This window comes from Glycine soja, chromosome 6 (genome assembly GCF_004193775.1).
Source record: "Glycine soja cultivar W05 chromosome 6, ASM419377v2, whole genome shotgun sequence".
Taxonomy (NCBI): domain Eukaryota; kingdom Viridiplantae; phylum Streptophyta; class Magnoliopsida; order Fabales; family Fabaceae; genus Glycine; species Glycine soja.
The window spans coordinates 42120574-42133897 of record NC_041007.1 but is presented as its reverse complement, the minus strand read 5'-3'; the positions used below and the strand labels follow the sequence as shown (position 1 = coordinate 42133897).

The following is a 13324-nucleotide window of genomic DNA, read 5'->3' as shown; positions in this document are numbered from 1 at the left end:
CTTTTAATGCATATAATGAACAACTTCTTTAGCAATATGAGCATTGTAAATGTTAGTACAAAGACTATTACTTAATTTTTATACATGTGTGGGGGACTAAAACTAACAATTTTATCTTAAGGTCTTTAAACTTAAAACGGATACAACTATATATACCAAATGAATACTTTATCAAAAATAAAGTAAGAGTAGTTTGAGATAAATAAATGAAAAAATATTTCACCAATTAAGAGCGTGTAAAGTAAATTTTCTAAAGAGAAAAGAGATAAACATATTAAAAGTATCTAATTAGGAAAGTGCAAGAAATATATCTCACTCGTATATTCTAATCCCATGCTCGATCCTAATCTTTTACGAGCCAAAGATGAAACAATAAGTAAGAATCTCTAAGCTACAAGTATTTTAAAATATAAATATACATTAAATATAAATATTTTTCCTACTCGTAAGGATATACAAATACAAACTATTGCTTCCAAACATAAGTTTAATTTTTTTTAGAAAGTTAAATTTTGTTACTTTCAATGATCGAATAAGATGGAATTTAGGAATCGAAATTGAAAGAGTCACGAACAAGAAATTTGAAAATATTTTTTTACAGTTTATTTAGAAAAATAATTATTTTGAGAATTGAACTTTACATGCTTAAAAATTCCACTATATTATTTCCACAGTATAGAAAAAATATATATATATTTTAAGAACGAGGATTCTGCATCTACACTTAAAAATAATTATTTTAAGGACGAGGATTCTGCATCTACAGTTCAAAAGAGAAGGAGAAAAAAAAAAATCCCTGAGAGTTGTGAGTGACACTCTCGTGCACAAGGAAATCGAGAAGGAGATCGAAACCAAATGCGTGCGACGTTGCCCAGCGAATCCAAAGACCGGGGCACCGATCCGTCCCGGTCACCGCTCATTCCAGCGACGGAGAAAAAGCCCGCCGGAGCATCGGCATCGGAGAAGCTATGCATCGACGAGATGCTGCAGAAGTACTGCGGCGAGTTCGGGCGGTGGCAGCTGAAGCACTTCATCTTAACGAGTCTGGCGTGGGCGTTGGAGGCGTTCCACACGATGGTTATCATATTCGCGGACCGCGAGCCGGAGTGGCAGTGCCTCGACGGCGCGGCCGGGTCGGGATGCGACCCGGCCGCGAAGAACGTGTGCCGGTTCGAACCGGGCTCGTGGAAGTGGGTCGGGGACTCCACGGTGGCGGAGTGGGGGCTTTTTTGCGGTGACAAGTTTAAGGTTGGACTGGTTCAGGCCGTATTCTTCGGCGGCTGCATGATCGGTTAGTTTTCTCTCTCTGTTTTACTGTTTCTCTCCGACTCAAATAATAATAATAATAATAATAATAATAATAATAATAATAATAATAATAATAATAATAATAATAATAATTACAATTACAGTTTTAATAAATATAGTAAATAGTACGTGGACTAACAATCTAAATTATTTTATACATTCATCTAATTGATAATTGATATGTTACATGTATATTAGCTGACAAAAAAATGTTGTGTAAGATAAGTTTTTTAACTTTAATAATAATAAGTACTTTTAAATATCATTTATGAAAGTGTTAATTCTTTAATTTGTTTCACTTGTTAATTCTTTAATTGGATTGAAAGATCAGATATCTCGAATCCAGCTTCAAACCGAAATATTACATATTTTTATTTTACCATAACAAAAAATATATTCAAAATTTTATATAAGAATGAATTTTAAATATTTTAATATTTATAGAGATAAAAAAACATATTTTAATCATAAACAAAAAAAGTTTTAAAAAGAGGTCATCAACAAACAAAGAGAGTGAACATGGGAGGTTTAACTTAATTTGTTAAGTACAATGTGACTGTTGTAATTTTTTTAATATTTTTTATTTTTACGAATGAAAAAAGTGAAGAAATAATTGGGACTTCTATATATTTAAGTGGTTTTTATGTAATTTTTTTAAATTCTTAATTTAATTAGAAATACAAAGTAACGTAATTACAAACTCATCTAAGGAAGAGCTACAAAAGCAACAAAAGGCCATATAGCCAGCTCAGGCGGCTGCACGAGCCACGACAAGCTGTTCAAATATAATGTATACGAATAGAGACAAAATGAGAGATATGTGATACACATATAAACAACAATTTGTACATCATCTTTTTTCTATTGTTTATTTATGTTCATCACATAATTTGTTAGATGTCAAATTTCTTTCTTTCTCTCCTTTAGTGGTCTACACTATGAGAAACTCAAACAGCAATTTACTGGCTAGATACTCAAGTTGATGATTTGATTATAATATTTAGACTTAAATATAGTCTTAGTTCTTGATAATGTAATGTAACATGTTCCTTACATAAACAACGTTCTTTGCATGAGAAACTGGACTTAAATGTATGTTTTAGGATAATACTTATTGGCACTATGAATCACAATCTATTTGCTGTGTTTTCTAATTTCCGTTCCATTCTCTATTTATTTGGCCATTTTGTTGTGTTTTAATTTTAAACTGACCGGAGTGCATCACTTAATTTTTCATTTTCTACTGAGTTTGAGAAAAATAATAACAGTACTATAACAAATATAAATAATTGATTATTCTTGCTCAAAATTGACTCTCTCATGACATTGCAACAAACAATGATTTTTCAATACCTTTTTTTTTTTCAAACACTTAATTAATTAGCATTCATCTATGATTTATATATCTTATCTCCCTTATATCAAAATAGTATTTCTGCTGTGGAAAATTAACTTTTGTTGCCACAATTTCAGGTGCTGGAATATTCGGTCACCTCTCAGACTCATTTCTCGGAAGAAAAGGGTCACTCACAGTGGTCTGTGCCCTAAACACCGTATTTGGAACCCTAACGGCCTTTTCTCCCAGCTACTCCTTCTATGTCCTCTTCCGCCTCCTCACCGGCTGCAGCACCGGTGGTGTCGGCCTCTGTGCCTTCGTCCTCGCCACCGAGCCGGTGGGCCCCAAAATGCGCGGTACGGTCGGCATGTCCACCTTCTACTTCTTCTCCTCCGGCATTGCCCTCCTCTCCGCCATCGCCTACATCTTCCCCGCGTGGCGCAATCTCTACATAGTCTCCTCCCTCTCCTCCCTCGTCTTCCTCGTCTTCGTCCTCCCCTTCGTCTCGGAGTCCCCGAGATGGTACCTCGTACGAGGAAGAAAATCGGAGGCCATGAAAATCATGTCCACCATCGCCACCTCCAATGGTAACCACCTTCCACAAGGTGTTATTCTCACCATGGACAACCAAAAACCATTATCATTACCATTATCACCATCATCATTATCATATCATGTGTCAGTGACAACCACTGACACGTGCATGAAAGAACAACATTTATTTAAAGATATTAATCCCTTAAATAAACTTCAGTTATCATGTCAGGTGGCAATGACGGGATCTTTACTTGACGTGATCCGCACGCCAATGACACGTGCCCGATTAGTCCTCGCTGTTGTTATCAACTTCTTATGCTCCGTTGTGTACTATGGATTAAGCCTCAACGTGGTGAACCTCGAGACCAACCTCTACCTCACGGTGATCCTCAACGCTGTCGCGGAGATGCCGGCGTTTATGATAACGGCGATGTTACTCGACCGGTGGGGGAGGAAGCCGTTAACCATAGGAACCTTATGGTTCAGCGGTGCATTTTGCTTTGCGGGGAGCTTGGTGAACAACGTTGGGGTGTGGAAAGGTGTGAGAGTGGTGTGTGGGATTTTGGGGATTTTTGGGATGGCGGGGACTTATAATTTGTTGTTTATTTACACGGCGGAGCTGTTCCCGACGGTGGTGAGGAACGCCGCGCTCGGCTGCGCGACGCAGGCGGCGCAGATGGGTGCCATACTGGCGCCGCTGGTTGTCGTTTTGGGTGGGTCGTTGCCGTTTTTGGTGTTCGCTTTGTGCGGAATAGTTGGGGGCGTTTTCGCGTTTTATCTGCCAGAGACCCTGAACCAACCTCTCTATGATACGTTAACTGGAATGGAGGCCAAGGAAAATACTGCTATCTCAACCAAAGTATGATGGTTCTTTATTCTTATTTTTACGTTTAATTAACTATTAAGTCTTTATAATCTTTAAATTTATCATTTTTAACCTTAGTTAAAAAGTGAATTTTTTAATTTTAAAATTTAATAAATAAATTTTAGTCTTTAAAATTTATATTTTAATTCTAAAAAGTTTGTCATTAAATTTTTTTAACTCCTAACTACAAAAACTTTTTAAAAATTAAAATATAAATTTTACATATTAAAAAATTCACTTATTAACTATAATAATTATAAGAAATAAGTTTGAAAATTATATATAAAGACTAAATAGATAATTAAATCTTATTTTTATTTTCAATTTTGTTTGTTAAATTTGGCACGGTGACTTTTTGTTTTGTTTTACAATATAAATAATTGCGTGTTATTACAATTTTGTCAGTTGGAATATATGTATCTGTCTATCTTTTAGTTGATTATTGTAATATTCATTTTCATTATTCTTTAAATGTTAATGCAATTTATTCCCAAGCAAAGAAGATTGTTAAGTGTTAAGGACTTTAATCCTATAATTACTATTTTGGGGTTAATTTATTCAATATATATAATTCAGATTGGAAATTACATGATGAATTCCTAATTAAAAAATATTGCTCTTTATTGTAATCGTCAATTTTTGCATATATATATTTAAATAGAATGAAAAGATCATCTTTATTTATAAATTGTTAACTGTGTATATTTAAATCACTAAATAAATGAGTTCAAGAATTAATCATATGTAAAATAAAAAATTAAGCATATGCAACAAGTTTTTGTTCTTTTAAAACTAAGATAACATATATATGCACGATGCTTGTGAATAAGTACGAAATAAATTATTTCAATTAAATTGGTCATATTTTAAATTTTTTAAAATATATATCAACCAAACCCTTTTAAAAATAAATAAAGAAAAAATAATCAAATTAGTGCATTTTCAAATTAATTATATATCTATTTGATAATTATGTTGGACCCTCACTAATTTAAACCAATTGAGTTTAGTGAGGATAAAACTCTTCAAATCATTTTTTATCAAATAGTGAGGGTTAGGTTTTTTTATTATTATCATGTTATCGATAAGAAAGTATATATTAATTTTGTCAATAATTAATTTTCGTTAAAAAATTTAACTGGTCACATTTTAGTGAAATTCTCTCCTTTCAATTATTTTTTTTCATTTATAAGGCTCAAACTTAAAATTTTATTATAAAAAATCGAATTAAAAATGACTCAGACCAATAAACATATTGATGGTTAAGGGTTTATTTAAAAGGATATATAAAACTCTTAAATCAGTCAGTTATAAAGTAGTCTATGGTTGGGACTTAAGGGTTTTAAATCTTATATAAGAAAAAAAAATAAACTTTTAGCTTAAACTAATAAGCAAGAATCAGCTAGCACCAATACAATGTGAGTACACATAAAAAAAAAAAAAATATATATATATATATATATATAAAACAATACAAATTGAGACATGCATAGATTAACAAGACTAACAAGTATTTACACCTTTTTAGTTGACATTAATATATCATCGAGCGAGACTTGAATGGTCGAGTAGGTTGTGAACTTATATATATAGTACCCAAAAGGCAATTAACCTATACTTAGCTTGCATGCCTATCGATGATCATAGACCGATTATGATCATCTATTTGGTCTACCATGTATAAGATTTTGTAAACTTAAAAAAGTTCAAGATTTTGTAAACTTAAAAAGTTTAGTTAAAAGTAAGTATAATGTAATTTAATTTATGTTTAGAATTTTTTACGTTCAATAAAAAAGCAAGGGATGACCAGTTTTGGAGTAAACCTCACTTAGTATAAATATCACATTAACCTCAACCTGAAAAGCAACTTGTCAGGTGCGACCTTCTAATAAGAGTGAAACTCAACTTAGGCGTCCAAATGTAAAACCAAACACACCAACACTCTTAGAATATGTTTGGATAGAGAATTTTAACTAAAAAAAATAATTTATCAATTTGAATTTCTGTAATCTAGAATTCATTGTTTGAATGTTTTTTTTTGTGAAGAATTTAAAATTTTGGAATTTTAAAACAGAATTTTAAACAACTAAAAATCTGAAATTTCAATTTCCTTCTAAAATGTGAGAAATTGAAATTCTCTTCTTACTGTCTTCTTCAATAAACATTATATGAGATTGTGGAACATCGATCGGGTCTGAGGATAGAGGAACACGTAGCAAACCAATCATATATTTTCTTTTTTCATTTATTTTTTTTCACCCTCATAATTTTAACTTTTTTTTATCTAAACACAAAATTTAAAAAATAAAAAAATTTCAATTGAAGTATTTGAAATTCTTAGAATTTAAAATTTCTTCCTCCATCCAAACACACTCTTAGTGTGTTTTCTATCACAAGATAGATTGAAAAAAAAATTAAGGCTTAGAGAAAGAAAATATGATACTTAAAAGGAAAAAAACAATCAGGCGGTATAACAAATTAATCAACTCTATAATCGTAAGCTGAATTTTAATATATGATTTTAACCAAAAATAATTAATATACGACTATATTATTTGCATTGCCATTTCCATACATCATATTTACTTTTTATTCAGGAAATTAAAGTTGGAGGGAACATATAGGAATGTGTAAATTTTATTATGTATTATCTAAAAAGTAATGTGAAAATGAAAACAGCGTAACCTTATGTGTGCAGATATTATTATTCATCAAATGAATAGGGGTTCATAATCTGAACTATTTCTTTTATTTAAAGAAACTGGACTTTACATTAATGGGCTTGTTTTGGGGTGCATGTTTGGATCTTACATTTTGGATTAGTGTTAGTGAATTGTTATTCTCACCTCTTTTCAATTTACATAGCCGTAGTTTTTGTATATATTTTTTTTAAAATAACTCTAATCTCTTTCACCCTCACCCGGCCTCCTTCTCAATCTCTCCCCTTCCATAAAAAATAAAACAAAATAGCAATAAAATGCAAACAGGAAAGATGATGAGATCTACGATTTTGGATTTATTTATTAAGGATCTCCCTTTTCAGTCTTTGGTTCTCTTTCAGTACCCAACAAGTGTAATTCATCCAGATGAGATTTTGAATCCACAACATGAGAGGAGAGAGAGGGCAAGAAACAATGGCAATCGTGGGAAGGGTTTGGGGCACTACGAGGAAGAGAAAATCACTACTGAATCGTGGTAACTGACAGAATGATGAATACTAAAATTAGATGGCAGAAAAGGCATGGGTATGTAACACAAAACAGGAACAAGGAGGATGTTGGGGACACATGATTGAAGTTTAAGAAAATAATATGGAGTGGCTAAGTCACAACATGGTAGCAATTGTCTTGGACATTATTAAACAATGTCTTAATGTTCAATAATTGTTCTTTATGGAAGGGCTCAAAACGTACTGTATATACAGACAAGGTGTCTGGGAGATAACTTAATGCTCTTAATTAACACTAAAGAAAGATGATGAAAGATTAAATATCTTAATTTTAAAATAGAAAAATTAAAGTTTGACAAAAATAAAAAGATCTAAATTATACTTTAGCTTATAAAAACTTTAAACATCAATCTTTTTATAATGTAGGAAGCATTTTGCTAACATTTCTCTTAAAATTTCGTTATCAAGGAAGCGAAAAAAAAGGTTAGGAAGAATATGTATTCATTTATAAACAATGGAGTGATAAAAAAAAAGGCTACAGTTGCATTCACAATGCAAAATGACACTTGTACAGTGCTTTTTTTTTAACCCCAATTCAAGTAGTACGTATATATACACATTTGCTATTATAAATTCAAGTCTAATGTTTAGACTTTAGAACATAAATGGCGTCGGAGAGAATGTTGGTATCATCGTCGGCATGGAAGGTGCTGACCTGCAAATTAGAGCAAAAATAAAGTTGATATGTTAGTGACTTTTCCAAGAAATTCAACATTCAAAATAAATTTAAAATAAATAAAAACAGATATTCAAATATTTCATATAAGCATCAATTATTGTTAACTATTTTTTAATTTTTGTCTTATAAAACATTTATATTAATTTAGTCGTTTATATTAGTTTACAATTTTTATAATTTTTCATTATTTTATTACTTAAAATATTATATAATATTAAAATATAAAATCAATTCAACCATAATTCAACTACGGTTATATCACTAAACTTTAAAACAATAACTTCATCAGTTTAATCATGAATCTAATTTTAAAAATATTGCTCAATTGCTACGAATTTAGCTCATTATGTGTGGAAAATTCAGAAAAGAATATATAAAAATAATCAGTTAATGATTAAACTTGTAATAAAGTATATACGTATGCACAGCAAATTACTTATATAGTTAAAGTTTTAACCATATATTAACTAATTTCTTAATTAGTGACCATCTTTTACACTATTCTTCAAATCAAATATATCCCTTACATTATTTTTTTTTACGATCATCCTTTACATAATTGATTAGAAGGCAAGTACCACAAGTGTATTGCGAAATACGAATGGCTATGATATGACAAGTGAAAACTCAAGTCAAGAACCAAGTATATCTCAATAAGCATTTTTTTTAAAAAGGCTTCTCAATATGCATGCTACATATGTAAAGCACCGAAGTATAAATCAATAGTTATTTAAAAAGATAATACCACCAGAGCATCGCAAAATACGAATGGCCATGATATGACTTAATGAAAACTCAAGACAAGAACCAATTAAGTATCTCTCATGCGTAAAGCACTGTGGTATAAATTAATAGTCATGTTGTAAATTTGAATACATGGAACTTTATAACGAGTATAAATCTACACTTTGAATAAGTTAAATAAATATAAATATTATAATATGTATAGTTTCGAATTATCTAAAATAAACATATTACCACAACCTCAATGCATCATAATGAATTCGAGTTCAAGCATCCAATTCGGGTTCATAAATTAAAAGTTTCATTTATTTTTTACTCCTTTTTTCCCTTTCCCTCACTTGTGTACTTGTTCGTTTGACGAAGCATCCAATCGGTGTCTGATTTTTTTCTAAACTCAAAAACATTTTCTTTTCAAAGAGCTATTTAACTGCCGTGCAAGGTATGTGCTTTCTTTAAATTTGGAAACATAAGCACCCTCCTGACTCCTGAGACAGTTGACTAATAATAAGATTATGCTTGGATAATTTTTTTAATAAATATTTAAGAAATAAAAAAAATCAGTAATTAATTTTCTTTTATAAATTAAAAATTAATTTATGCATTTAAATTTTTAGAGAAATTAAAGAAAACCAAACTTTCCAAATGACAAACCAGAATCTAAAGAACATTTTTTCTTGTGATCTATGAATGGAGGTCTATTCAATCTTTCATCAATTACCCTCTATAACCGATAATACTCTCTAATCATGTCGCGTCAAATCAAATAAGGAAATTTGCAAATCTTAACGTGTCAAATTGTCGACAATTTATAGAAATCGGTATCTATATGGTTTTTCTTTTTACTTCATCTATATGTAATCTTATAAATAGGGAGATTTAGCAAATCCTTAAATTAATTAACCTGTGCTGTATATTGACTTTTAAATTGCACAAAACCACAAGTTATTAAGGGATTGGACTTTGGCGTGGAATTTGGGTAAATATAAACAGTTGAAACTTTGCTATCAATATCAATATCAATTGAATGCATAAAATAAACATAACGTGAATCCGCAATCAATATTAATATCTTGAATGCATAAAATAAACATAACGTGAATCCGCAATCAATATTAATATCTTGAATGCATAAAATAAATATAACGTGAAATTACAATGTTATTAAAAAAATCATATATTTTCAATAGATAAGTCAACTGCATATAATGTATATCTCTAGAGAAGAAAAATGGTTGGGTACCTACTTCTAAATTTCAATTTTTAAACCGGCTAATGTTTAGTGCTAACATAGCAGCCACTGGCCCACAAATAATATCTCTAAAATAATTCATTCTTAATTTTCATTTTCATAAAAAGTTCACTCACTCACACAAAATAGTTAATGAAACGTAACGTCAGTTATAATTGCTCAATTTTTCTATCTATATACGAGATACGAACCTGATTCTTCAATTTAGAAGTCCTTCAATAAGTCAAATTTATATATATAAAAAAATCCTTCATTCCTTCTATTTAAAAACGAGTTTAATTCTTATACAGTGATAACTTAGAATTATTTTAAATTTTAAATTATTTTAAGATAATTATTTTAAAAATTAAAAGATTATCATGATAAATTGAAAATTTATAATCAAATGATTATATAAAAGTTTTTACACTATTAATATATAATTATTTTTTCTCTATTTTTTTTTTCTAATTTTATCCTTTTAACATATATATTTGGTAAGATTAAAAAATGATAAAGTTTATGAACTTAATGACTATGCACTTATCAAAAATTATCATTTGTACAAATTTTAATATATTTATTATAAAGATTAATAAATTTAACTTAATAGTAATGTATTATTTTACATGATGGTTTAATTATAAATTATTATTAATTCTTGATTTGACTTTTATTAACAAACTTGACATAATAGTAATGGTAACGAAGAAATAAAACTATTTTGGACTGTGATGTGATGTATAGTTTTTTGTTATCGCTAATACAACTTATTTTTTCAAAATTCTATGTTGAAAATTATTTTTTATTTTCGTTAAAAATTAAAGTCCTTTACTATTTTCTTAAACCGTAGGGGTGGTATTTGTAATAATCCGCTAAATTAAACCGCGAAAAACAGTTATTCACTGACCCGTAATAAGCGTTGCTGAAACTCCGGTGCCGAACCTTGGCAGTTCCGCCACCACTGGCGCTCCTCTTCTTCGCGTCCCTTCCAGCGGAGGCCACCTCACCTTTCCGGGGACTCTCTCTATCCCTCAGCGCCGGCGCCGGCGGCGTAACATCCTCCGAGATTGACCCCAGCGACGGCCTCCACTCCGCCGAGCCCATCCTCATCTTCTTACGGGAGGGCACAACGGCGACGGCCGTCGCCGGAACCAGTGACCTCTCTTCCTCCTTCGCTGGAACCACTGGCTCCGGCGAACGCTGCGTCGGCAGGCCGCAACAAGACACGAACTCGAAGAAAAACCTCATCTCGCTTCTTTTTTTCTTTTTCTTTCCTTTATTTATTTTTTTTAGTGGAAAATGAAAAGAAAAAGAAAAAAAGAAAACGGAGGAATTTGGAAACGGCTAGAGAGAGGTTCTGCGTTTGAAGGAGAAAATGGAGGGAATGAAATCCATTTGTTATATTAAAATTGTAGGGAAAAAAAAAGAGGGTTAGTTTTTGGTTCTTCGTTTGTGAATAACCGAGTTTTGCTTTGTGACAATCAGAGACCCCAATTTTATAGCGAGAGATACGCCACGCTATAAGCTATTCTCCATCAATCATTTGTCGTTATCTGTTTCTCGTTAACACTTTGCCACTATCGTTTCATCTTTATTACAATTCATGCCCTTGAGAACCTTAATTCATTTATTTTTGGATGTGATTAAGTTTGTTTAGTTATAAAAAAAATACTAACTTGATTTATTTTAGTAATGTTTGTTTGGTGTAAGTGAAATAGCGTGGAAGAGTAAGGAAGGAGAGAGGAAAGAGTACAAAGGCAAAGGAGTTTTGTTTTGTTGGTTAATTTTGAAAATCGAGATAATCCTGGATAAATCTGAAGTATAAACACTTTCATATTGAATCAAATTTCGGGGTTCAACCAAAATTGTTCAATCGGATAAAATCAGAAGATTATAATTCAAGAATTTTGTTTTGGTCTTGTATGTTTTTCACATGTTATGCTTTCTGAACCAGGATGATTATTTATAATCAAAGAACAGGTGGTCTTTGGCGGTTGAATGAAGTTATGGAAGTTTTATCCTTTAAAATAAAACGGTTGGCGGTTGATGGAAGTTTATCTTTTTAAAAAAAAAACTTTCTTTTCTTGAAAAATAACTTCCATGTAACTTCCAAAATTTGACTTCCATGTAACTTCCAAAATTTGCCTAAACCGAACATCTCGTTATTACATTAAAACAAGCGTGCACTCTTATTTTAACATAATAAAGAGATCAATTACACTAAAATGTCCAACAAACCTCCCCCATTTTAGTGTAATTACCGATCAAATCACCAAAGTCATAACATACCACAAACTACTGCATAGATGAAATATCGTGACGATTGAATTTCATCTTAGCAAATTACACGTTTCAAATATTCGAATATCAGGGTGTCACTAAGGATTGAACCCTTTCTATTCATAATGAATACATGAAGATAATCTGCACAATAGTTTATAACATTACTCTTGCTCGACACTAGTTTACTAGCTTGTGTCCCTATCCTTCATAAGCATATCAAAGCCAAGTCCCAGCTTCTTGAAGCGGCTAAACTTCATGCTTATATAGGTAGTCCTTTTCTTTTTTTTTTTTGCACCTGCAAATGCAATTTTTCAAAAGAACCATTGATAAGTTATACTTCAACCTCTTTAACTTACAAAACCGAACACATTCCTTTTGGGATACTTTCGATGATGTGTTCCAATCTCTACATGTTAAGCTTTCCACATTGAATTCAACACCTAATGTCATATTAGATGGGAATTGGGTATCTTAACATAAGAGATTTTAGATGGACTTTAATCCTAATCCCACAGCCGACCTTTTCACGAGATCTCTACTTAACCCTTTGATTAAATGATCGGCCAAATTATGCTAAGTTCTCACAGCCCTACATCCCCAAATTTTGAGATAACTCAAATTTGGTGTCTTTTTGTGCCAAAGTTCATATGGGGTAACCTTATTCCTTTTGTTAGGAATTCGGTTCAACAAGTAACAGGCTGCCAACATAGCCTCACCCCAAAATCCTTCACTTAAACCCGAATAGGATAACATGGAATTCACCATTTCTTTCAAGGTTCTATTCTTCCTTTCGGCTACATCATTATGTTGTGGTGTATAGGGAGCTGTAGTTTGATGTATTATTCCAGTAGATTGAAAATAAACTGGATCATAATACTCACCTCCCCTATCCGTACGAAGAGTTTTGATTAGCCCATTTTGATGAAGTTCTACCTCTTTCTTATAAATTTTAAATTTATCAAGAGTTTCATCTTTTGTATTTAATAAATATACATAACAATACCTTGATGCATCATCAATAAAAGTAACAAGATATTTTTTATGACCTAATGATGGAGTAGCATGCAAATCACACAAATCACTATGAATAAGGTCTGAGACTTTAGTCTCAC

General features: G+C 31.3%; 2 protein-coding genes across 2 annotated transcripts; one reads left to right on the top strand and one right to left on the bottom strand.

The window, feature by feature from the left end:
• The first annotated feature begins 755 nt into the window (after positions 1-755).
• LOC114414205 (organic cation/carnitine transporter 4-like) lies at positions 756-4087 on the top strand. Its single transcript, XM_028378517.1, has 2 exons — positions 756-1291; positions 2782-4087. The coding sequence occupies exons 1-2, from the start codon at positions 856-858 to the stop codon at positions 4044-4046; spliced, it is 1701 nt and encodes a 566-aa protein (XP_028234318.1). The 5' UTR covers positions 756-855; the 3' UTR covers positions 4047-4087.
• A 3612-nt stretch (positions 4088-7699) lies between these two features.
• LOC114417011 lies at positions 7700-11408 on the bottom strand. Its single transcript, XM_028382072.1, has 2 exons — positions 10837-11408; positions 7700-7930 (listed from the first exon to the last, which is right to left on the bottom strand). The coding sequence occupies exons 1-2, from the start codon at positions 11175-11177 to the stop codon at positions 7870-7872; spliced, it is 402 nt and encodes a 133-aa protein (XP_028237873.1). The 5' UTR covers positions 11178-11408; the 3' UTR covers positions 7700-7869.
• Between the last annotated feature and the right edge of the window lie 1916 nt (positions 11409-13324).